Raw genomic sequence first — 11366 nt, forward strand, 5'->3', positions numbered from 1 at the left:
AGCATTTATTATTTACTTTGCTTATTATGTACAAGGTTTATAGATCATGAAGTGGATTTTTGTTTCTTCTAGCTAATTAAATATATTTTATTGTAATCTGTGTTGGGAGCAGGAGGGATAATCTAATGTGGGCCAATCAGGAACATCTCAGCATTTCCTCATTGCTGGGAGGAAACCACCTAAAACTCCTCAGGAGAAGGCGGACTGCTGACTGTCATCAGCGTCGTTAGGTAGGGAAGGCAACGAAGAAGACAATGTGAGGAGAATATAATCTATGTAGACTCCCCTTCATTGCACTGCACGGCCAACTCCCGGGCAGACCACCAAAGAGATGGATCGACATCTGGGAATCATCATCACAGGAGGCTAGTCCTTCTTAAAATCAGGCCACAAAGCCTTCATCAAGCAGAAGAAGATCATTGGGCTAGGTTTCCATTCGAAAGTTAACGCTTTAACTATGTTGTGTAGATAATAATAATAATAAAACCCTTATCCGCAAACCAATGGTGCATAGGGCACTGCTTCATATAAACTCAGTGTTATCTTGATCACTTGAAGGAAAGTGAAGGAAAGGTGATCAGCCCTCCGCTTCAAGTACCAGTCCAGGGTTATATTGAATAAATATTACAGTGAAAAAATCACTATAATATTTAATTGACCCCCTCTGGGAATCGATCCCGGGACCTCCAGAACGGTAGCCGAGCGTGCTGACCATTACACTACGGAGGCGGACAAAACATTATTATTGTTAGTGTACATAACATTAACATTATTGATATCTCAATATAGATGAAGAAGAATATAAAAATCTGGGTATTTACAGGGCTTATGACCTTTCATTGGCTGGTTAAATAAACTCATTAATTGATTCGGCAGTCACATTGTGGTAAAATCAATCCATTTTTAATTTTTGACTTATTTAATACCACTGTTTTATATGGTGTTCGAAAATGATGCGGAACGTATCGAAACACGTGTCTCGATAGATTTAAAGAAATAGTGGTATTAACAAAATAAATTTTAAATAAAAAATTCAACACTCAGCATTTTACCCATGACTGACAACCACACTATTATCCTGTTTGGAACTTGGAAAATTGATGAATATCATTAATCTCGTGACACTGTACATATGAGCTCACTGGAGCCATCTATATTTGTATTGGGAAATCTTTTATTTTTATATGCAAGATCCTATTATTTTACTTACTGGAAACGCCTGCAAATACAATTTTTAATTTTATGCAGCAATTTGACCAGTAATTTTATTCACAACATTGCATTGCAAGTGTGCAAATCTTTGTTCACAAATAATTATTTTGTATACACACCTTTCTTAATTTTATCGATAATGCCTATCTCAGCCTTGCATTCATTCCTCATTTCACAAATGTCATGTAATATCAAATCAAATTGTATGTTATATAGGTATACAAGGCAATGGGTGATTTCTTATTTTGTTTTGAATATTGAAAGCATTAACTTTGTGGATCATATTGATATATTATTCCGAGAAATAAAAATACATTGTGTTCTGATCCACTCACATTTTTATTAACCAACTAGTTTCGGCAACAACCTGGAGAGGGCAACAGGTTGTTGCCGAAACTAGTTGGTTAATAAAAATGTGAGTGGATCAGAACACAATGTATTTTTATTTCTCGAAATAATATTTCTTATTTTCTTGACAAAATCAATTGTAAAATAAACAAATATGATAAGGGTTTTATTGGGGATTTTATAGAAATTTTAATCAGTTAGAAGTTAAAAGTTTACAAACATATTTCCATTATCCAATAAACAATTAAATAAATTGTTCAGATAAGGTAAACCATGTTGAATTATTAGTGATTGTTATTCAAGAATACTTAAAGGTTGTGTAAAAAAAAATATTTCGGTGGCAGTAAAATTTGCATACTAACATAATTTTTTTACTACTACTACTACTACCACCATCACGCCGTTTCCCAGCAGGAGTAGGCAGAGAGGATGGAACGCAACACTCTTCTGTCCTGACATACACTCCTCGCCTCCTTCACATCCATACATCTAGTCATACGTGCCCTCCGATTACGTAGACTTTTGACACCGCCAGATTTAAGGTTCTGATTGATCTGATCGTGCCAAGTCTTTTTTGCTCGTCCTCGTTCTGTTTTTCTTCTCACATTCGCCACATTTTTCTTAGTCATTCTCTCGCTATCCATTCGCTCCACATGTCCATACCACCGTAAAGAACTCTTCCTAATCTTTTCAATTATTCCTCGTTCAGCCTTACATTCCTTTCTTATATCTTCGTTTTTAATTCTGTCTTACAATTATTTTCTACACATTCGTCTGAGGGAGCGCATTTCAACAGCGTTCACTCTGCTTTCATCCTTCCTTTGCCAGTTCTATGTTTTGCTTCCATACATCAGTGTCGGTACCAGCACGCCGTTGTGAACCGCTAGCTTGGCGTCCATGGACATATTTTTATTTGCAATAACTCTGTTCAAAGCACCATTTATTCTATTCCCTGCATTCACTCTTCTCTCAATATAAGCATTATCCGTTCCCATTACGTAAAAAAATGTTCCCTTTTTATTAAGACACCCTGGATATTTATCTCGATATGTCCATCATAGGATGAAAATCAGTGTCAAAGAAATGAAAAATTGAAAAGAAAATTCTTAAAATTTATGAAAATGTCCAATGCTTAAAATTGTGATAATTTCATATTTCAAATTCAAAATTCAAAATGACATATCGAAAATAAATGCCTTAGAAGGAATACGTTTTTGACAGTTTTTCGTTTGTTAAAAACTATCAATTCAATACAGTTCAGTATAATTAATTTAATAATTGTCCGCCTCTGTTGTGTAATGGTCAACATGCTCAACTACCGTTCTGGAGGTCCCGGGTTCGATTCCCAGGGGAGGGGGTTCAAAAAAATATCCGTGACTTTTTCACTCTACTGTTTATTCAATATTATCCTGGACTGCTACCTGAGGCGGAGGGCTGATCACCTTTCCTTCCATAGGGCACCGCATTATATAAACACAGTGTTATCTTCACGATCAAGATAACACTGTGTTTATATAATGCAGTGCCCTATGCACCATTGGGGTGCAGATAAGGGTTCGAATTGAATTGAATAATCAATTTGGTCACAGATAAATTTAACCATGTTTCAATGAAGAAGTCAATCTTGAATTATTTTTGCAGTTATAAATTATCAGCACCCTGTATATTGATGTTTACATGTATGTGAGTCCAGTTGAAGTTTGCAATGGAGAAGTATAAGTTATTGGTGAACTGTGCCAGGTACTTTCCTGTGATTATCCACTATGAGTGGAATAATTATATTTAACTTCGTAATTTTTATTTCGATAACCTCAACTCTCACAGCAGGTAAGGAGAATTGCTTCTCAACACCAGAATTAAACCAAAAATATCGTAAACTTTATAAAATAAAACAACTTTGTTTTAACCACTTTTTATAGGTACACTTTATCCAACCGGTTTCAACAAGAACGTTGTCATCATCAGAGTTTATGCACCAAATTCTAATACATTGAAATATGACAAGGTCTTTGTTGAAACCGGTTGGATAAAGTGTACCAATAAAAATGGTTAAAACAAAGCTGTTCCACCAAGTGCCACCAAGTGTCTGCAAAAACATTCAAGAGATAAAAATATCGTACATCAAATTTGATTCCGGACATTGAAGAAGTCGTCTAGGTGACGTTGTCCATGACAGAAGGACCTACGACTTGAGGACGAGGAAAGCTGACCCCAGCAGTCTACAAAGACGATAATTTAAGATGTAACCAGGAAGAAAAAGATTGAAGAAGTCTATTAAATTTATTTTATAAAATTGAAATCTTAGCAAAGATGCCATCGATCATTGGTTACCGGGGTGTGCTGTTGGAGACAAGAACAGAGGTTCTGTGGAGCTCTAACATCATTAATAACCTCCTGTCCATCTTTAGTTTTTATCTTCCATATCCCGATGTCTCGCTTCTAACTTCGTTAATGATTTGGACTCTAACCGATATGTGCTGTTGGACAAGAGAATAGAGGTTCTGTGGACTTCCATCTTCATCATGAACATTCTATCCATCTTTACGTTATGCACATTTTCCGTTTCCCGATATCCTACTTCCAACTTCGCTAATGATTTGGATTCCAAGAGAGTTAAGTGTTGTTAGAGAAAAGATATGAGGTTCTGTGGGGCACTATCATCATTATTAACATCTTATTCATCTCTTTACATACTATTACTCGATGTCTCACTTCTAACTAAGTTTAACTAGATTTGGTTTCCAAAAGAGTTACCGGGATGAGCTGTTAGAGACAAGAAGAGGGGTGCTGCGGAATTTCATCATCTACATTCACTTCTGTGTAGCTCTATCTATCATCAATAACGTCCTATCCATCTTTACATCCTATCTTTCATATCCCGAGATCCTACTTTCAAATTCGTTAATGATTTGGATTCCAACAGAGAAACCAACATGTGCCGTTGGAGAAGAGAATAGAAATTCTGTGGAACTCCATCATCATCTTTAACGTCCTGTCCATCATTACCTTCTATCTTCTATTTCCCGAGGTCTCACTTTTAACTTCTTTAATAATTTGGCTTCTAACAGAGCTATCAGCAAGTGATGTTGAAGAAGAAAACCAAGGTCCTGTGCAGTTCCACCCCGCCTGGCAGTATCTTCTCCACGACAAGGTGTCATGTGGTGAGAGTTTCGGGGATCGGATCATAGGAGGCCAGGACGCAGAGCTTGGACAGTATCCTTGGATGGCAAGATTGGGATACGAATGTAGGTGGCTTACATACTATCAATTTACATATTAAATCATGGGTGGCCAACATTTTCAGTAGCCGGGCCAGATATTAGAAATGAGATTTCCTACCCGGCCGTAAAACAAAATTTATTTTACTATTCAAATCAAACAAGATAAATACATATACATATTTACACACACACACATTCACAATAGAATGTTCTTATGGTGGTTCTGTGTACACCAAAGGGAAAAATGTGTGATTTGCTCCGCGGGCCGCAAGTAGACACCAGCGGGCTGCATGCGGCCCGCGGGCCGCGGGTTGGCCACCCTTGTATTAAATGTTTAATCGAATACTGATTTTTGAGTATACTAAGTTGTATTTTATCGTTTAAAAAAAACAAATGAAAAATCAATTTTGTTACAATTGTTGTGTTATGGTTTTATGGTATTTTCAAACGAATGTGGAAGATTAAATGAACTGAGGATCCTTGGCGTTATGGTCAGTTTTTTGTTACAGATCGTGCTTTAAATAAACACGAGTACATACGTTAACGAATAAACATATTGTTTAATTTTCTCCTATACGTAGACAAATCTATTTATTTGCATTCCAGGATTCGGACCTCACATACTAATAAAAGAGTTTCTGCTCAATAAAAACGTTATTTTTATCTCACCAATAGATGTCTATAGTGAAGTTCTAGTGGTTCAAGAACAATGTTTTAAAACTGATTTAAAAGAGTTTCTGCTCAATAAAAAGGTTATTTTTATCTCACCAATATATGTCTCTAGTGAAGTTCTAGTGGTTCAAGAACAATGTTTTAAAACTGGTTTATATATATATATATATATATATATATATTATATATATATATATATATATATATATATATATATATATAATATATATATATATATTATATATATATATATATATATATATATATATATATATATATATATATATGTATATATATATATATATACGTATATATATATATATATGTATATATATATATATATATATATATTATATATTTGTATATATATATATATATATATATATATATATATATATATATATATATATATATATATATATATATATATATATATATATATATATATATATATATATATATATATATATATATATATATATATATATATATATATATATATATATATATATATATATATATATATATATATAGAACTTCCAAGAATTTTAGAAGTGTGGTTGTCAATAATGGGTAGAGTCGGTGAATATTACACGTGAGTAAAGTGATCACTTAAACCAGCCTATGACGGTCGTCAGCCCCGTAAATGCCCAGACTTCTATATTCTTCTTCATCTTTGATGAGAAGTCAAAAAATAATTTGAAATTGATACTTCCATTTCCTTGCAGCCGAAGATGACGAGGGGGTTAAATATAAATGTGGAGGTTCTTTAATCAACACGATATATGTTGTTACTGCTGCTCATTGCCTGACGCCTGTTGAACCGTGAGTTTCCAAACATTAAAAAAATACTGTATTGCCCTAATTGATATATATCAACGAGTAGATTGTCTATGAAAAAGCCATTTAAAACAATTATAAGCCACTTATTTTTTTTTTACAAAAATGTTAATAAAATTAGTATATAACCACTCAGTGAGTGGTTATATACTAATTTATTAACATTTTTGTGAAAAATAAATAAGTGAAAATGACTAACCACAAAGTAAATGCTTTAAATATGAATAATATTGAGAAAATTATAAGCCAGTTTATAACGTAACCAAGCGTAACTCGGGCAAGGAGTTTATGTTGCATTGATGAGTCCGAGCGCTGCTCGGGCAAATCGTTTTCCAACTTGGTGGTATTGATTTGCCCGAGATACATATTTTTATGTATTTGTTTTTATTGACTGACCCGAGCAGTGTTCGAGTAGTCTTGTTTCGAGTTGCTTAGTGATGATTTCCTGCACCGACCAATTTTCTCGCTAAAATTCGACTGTTAAGTATTAAGTAAATTAGTAAGAAAACCTAATTTTACAATAATCTGCCTAGAGCTGAGTCAGTCCATTTAGACAAGATAAACAAACGTCGAATTCAAAGTAACTGTAATATTTATTCAGACACTGGAATATTTACCCTATAGATGGTATATCAATATATGTATATAGAACCTACAAGATGTAAGGAAGAGGACCCTATTTTTATTTATTTATTGATTTGGCGTTTAATTTGTAGAACTCCATTTTAATTTATGTATTAATTTTAAATCAAACACAGATTTTTTGAGTCTACTAAGTTGTATTTTATTAACAAAAAACACATAAAAAATTATATTGTGACAATTTTTTCGCCTTGTTATGGCATTATCAAACGAATGTGAAGATCAAATGGACTACGGTCCTTATGTAGCTATACAATTCTAAGTCACAGTTTTAACACGTGCAGCAATAATTTATGGGAGACAACAGTAGCTAATGGGGGATGTAGGTATGTACCCTTGTATTTATTTTCTGGGAAAGGAAGAATTTATTGACATGGCCATATTTTAGAGAATTAATATTTTAAAGCTTAAGACATTAGGACCGTAGTCCATTTGATCTTCACATTCGTTTGATAATGCCATAACAAGGCGAAACAATTGTCACAATATAATTTTTTATGTGTTTTTTGTTAATAAAATACAACTTAGTAAACTCAAAAAATCTGTGTTTGATTTAAAATTAATACATAAAAGAGGACCCTACCCTGGACAGGCTCGTACTTTGGTCAATCGGTTCCTGTCCGCCATCTACGTTAATATTCGCAAATCTTTTTTAATGTCAGAACGTAATAATGTCCTTTAGCCATTGCATTATATTTGTGGCGTGGAGAGGCAACTAACATTTTTCTTAAAATAAAAAAAAAAAATTTTAAAACAAAAGTAAAAATTTCAAGAAACACTCTGTAGAAATATAAAACATTATAAACTATATAAATAGTTTTATTAAACGATTACTTTATATGACCAAGGTACGATACCATATGGTCCAAGGTACGGGACCGTACCGTACCTTGGGCCAAAAGAAGAGGTTTTGTAAAATGTCATTCCTATGTATATTATGTATGATAAGCATATGATATCTTCTAACAATTTGATCATACATAACCGATCTATTCGGTTTAAAATAACTGACGTACGTTTTCAAGTAACCAATTTATGATACTTAAAAAAAAATGGCCCAAGGTACGAACCTCTCCCCTGCCCCTAAAATATTAAGATGGAGATATTGGGAGAATAAGAGAGCGGAAGAATTAAAAAAAGATGGTCCAATGACATGGTGGATGGTAAAACATGGCTGCGAGCAGAAACCGACCGAGAGGAATGGAAAGATATGGAAGAGGCCTAAATCCAGCAGTGGAGGACAGAATGCTGAAGGCGAAGAAGTTATATCTTAATATGAATGTCTCGGTTTGACTTTAAATTGAAATATTTTTATGTTTTGTTGTGTTTTTTCTTTTGTATTTATTTTCAGTGTATCCGTTAGATTAGGAGAGCATGATATCAAATCAGATATCGACTGCTCCTACGATGTTTGCGCTGAGCCTCCGCAAGATTTTATCCCTAAAACGATACTAGTTCATGAAAAGTATGACAATCCGATGTTCTCTCATGATATTGGTCTCATCAGGCTTGACCATGAAGCACTTTATAATGGTAAGAGGTTACTTTTTTACAAACATGTTAGTAATTTTTAGTATATAACCCGGTTTATAGATCATTGAGTGGATTTTTGTTTCTTCTAACTAAATAAAGATTTTTTATTTGAATCTATGTTGGGAACAGGAGGAATAATCTAGTGTGGGCCAATCAGGAACTTCTCAGCATTTGCTCATTGCTGGGAGGAAACCACGTAAAACTCCTCAGGAGAAGGCGGACTGTTGACTGTCATCAGCAGACCTTCCGTTCCACTAGAAGAGGGTTCGGCATTTTGTGTCCTAGCTAGGTTTATGTAACCAATGTCCTTCACTATTTTTATCATGTATGATACCACCTCTCGGGACAGTTCCTTATAAACTATCACAGATGTCGGATAGGTCCTCACCCAGGCTCCTGCAACGCGCTTCCAGCTGTTGTCCTGTTGTATGCTGAAAAGGGGGCATAGCATCAACAGGTGAGGGACATCTTGAGGTGTCTCATCATCACACGTACAGCTGTCGATCTCGGAGATCTTAGATATACAAAGATGAGATCGCATAGAAATACAAAGATTTGGACAGACTCAAAATATTATGTACTACATCTAGGTACGAAAAATTATATGGTTTCTTTCGTCACAGGTTGGGTTGGCCATATCTGTCTTCCTCGATATGGGTCAGGAGTCAATCAGGTAGGAATGGCAGAGACAGCCGGCTGGGGGATAGTCAGCATGGACACCCTGGAGACTGCCAGCGTTCTGCAGTCCTTGAAGCTGCCACTCGTACCCTTGAGTGCTTGTGAACCGTTTTACAAGAAGCTCTTGAATATGACGCGAGAGCAAATGTGTGCTGGAGGAAAGGTGGACCATGACGCCTGTGGGGGGGACTCCGGAGGACCGCTAATGCAGGTATTTATTTAAAATATACAGTGGTGGCCAAATGTATTAGGCACCCCCTACAGATTTGGTTTATGTCTTTAAATATGAATTCTTGCAATCTTTTCGGATTGAATCGTATTTTGATGGATTTCACCTACTATTTATTACCTGCTATTCCGACCCTAGACAGTTGGGCGTGGTTTATTCAAAAACACTCTTTTTACTAATTTCAAGGGTCAGTTTTATAATGAAACATTGCTCTCCAATTATTTTATTCAGTGAAAAAGTGTTTTTTTCGTACTTTTCATTTTGACCTTCATTATTTCATATTGAAATGCCACAAAAAGGTCATTTGAGTGAAACTGAGCGGTCTCGAATAATTTTATTTGCTGAACTGGAAAGTAAATGCTACATAAAAATTTTGATACGCATCATGAAAAACGTCTTCAGAAACAGTCCAAAAAGTATTAAAACTCAAAATGATTATTTTTCTGATCTTCGTTTCGGCTACTATACAACAAAATTAATTTATAACTTTATCTTACTTTGATAGATAATAGTATTACAAGCAAAATATAAAAAATCATTTAAAAATTATACGTTTAACCTTTAAACGTTTTGAGATTATACAGTTTTAATGCGATTAGACGAATTTACTTAGATCAACTCCTCTGATACAGTTTGTGTTTTAATTTATTTAATTTATTTATTTATTGAACGGCTAAAGACTTTAACATGATACATATATACAGTATCTTTTATACAAATACGTACAAATATAATATAATATGTACAAATACTGCGAATATAGATTTTTGCCTAGTACCTCTTCGACGCACGCTAAGCTTTATTTGATTTAGGATTATTATTTGTTTGTACATATAGTGAATTGTATTCCAATACATGTCTGCCTTATTCTGTTTAAGGTGGATATGGGACACGAAGTTCCCCAGTATTTCCTCATCGGAGTGGTGTCTTTTGGTCCTTCTATGTGTGGAGGGAAGCCACCGGGAGTGTTCGCCAATACGACATATCACCTCAAGTGGATCTTGGATCATATAAAGCCAGTCCAATTATCAGAAAAAGCAAATACATAAAAAGAAGATCAATTTACAGCGATGAAAAATACTTAATTAATTTATCTTATCGTCTAAATATCTTTTTCAACAAACCAATTTGTCTCATCATTTAAATAACCTCTTCTCTTTCTCTTGGTGTTTTCATATTGTTTCACATTTTCAATGAATTTCGCAACTTAGTCAATTGCTTAGCAAGAGCAGATCTGTCAGGAAGCCTAGATGCTTCTGTATCAGATCTGGGCATGCGGTGGGACGGCTTTCAATATCTTCTTCTTGGTGTAGGCCTTTTGGCCTGTTGTAAAGAGGGATTAGCCTCCTGTAATATCGATTTCCAGCTGTCAATCCATCTTTTTGGTGGTGTGCTTGGGAGTCGTCTACAATGTGGGGGAGTCTGGATGGTTCCATTCTCCTAACATGCGCATACCATTGTCTTCTTCGTTGCCTTCCCCATCTAACGACAACTTCCATCTTCTGGTGTTATCATCCTTATTTTATCATATTACTCTTATCCTGGTGTTCCTTATTCCATCTTGAAGACTCTTGCCAGATATGCTCCTTGAAGCCTTCATTTCTGACACTCTTAGCGCGTTTTTTGTTACTGCGGTGTCCGCTTTGGATTCGATATATGTTTGATAGTTTAGCAGTACACATGTATGATAGTTAGTTTAGTTTAGTATATGTATACTCGTACATACACATGTATGATTAGTTAGTTACATATGAAGCTCATTTTTCTTGGGGTTAATGTTAAGCTACGCCTATCCAAGTTTAAGGGATAGTCAGAAGTGATTGATAGTTAAATACTTTCAAGGGATTTTTGGATAAGAAAAACAAAAAAATTAATAAAATATTAAAAACAATAGGTTTATTAAAAAATAGATACATGTACAAATAAATAAAACAACATAATAAATGCATAAAAAATCTTCACTTAAAATGGTGTCCGTCACAATATGAGAC

The 11366-nt window shown here is 34.5% G+C and overlaps 1 protein-coding gene across 1 annotated transcript; it reads left to right on the forward strand.

The window, feature by feature from the left end:
- Positions 1-3870: 3870 nt before the first annotated feature.
- LOC148310809 (CLIP domain-containing serine protease B4-like) lies at positions 3871-10424 on the forward strand. The gene is made up of 6 exons (XM_088257721.1): positions 3871-3921; positions 4484-4805; positions 6182-6278; positions 8287-8468; positions 9131-9357; positions 10254-10424. Exons 1-6 carry the CDS (start codon positions 3871-3873, stop codon positions 10422-10424), a joined length of 1050 nt encoding a protein of 349 aa, XP_088113847.1.
- Positions 10425-11366: the final 942 nt, after the last annotated feature.

Source organism: Brachycentrus maculatus, unplaced genomic scaffold, assembly GCF_059751285.1.
Source record: "Brachycentrus maculatus isolate JH-2025_06_01 unplaced genomic scaffold, ASM5975128v1 h1tg000087l, whole genome shotgun sequence".
NCBI lineage: Eukaryota > Metazoa > Arthropoda > Insecta > Trichoptera > Brachycentridae > Brachycentrus > Brachycentrus maculatus.

What these genes read in the sequence shown, in the direction of transcription:
- LOC148310809 (XM_088257721.1), top strand. Translation starts at nt 3,871, where the DNA reads ATGCCATCGATCATTGGTTACCGGGGTGTGCTGTTGGAGACAAGAACA. An exon ending in TGTTGGAGACAAGAACAGAG is followed by an intron (nt 3,922 to 4,483) that starts GTTCTGTGGAGC and finishes GGATTCCAACAG; the next exon opens with AGAAACCAACATGTGCCGTT. An exon ending in CCATGAAGCACTTTATAATG is followed by an intron (nt 8,469 to 9,130) that starts GTAAGAGGTTAC and finishes GATATGGGTCAG; the next exon opens with GAGTCAATCAGGTAGGAATG.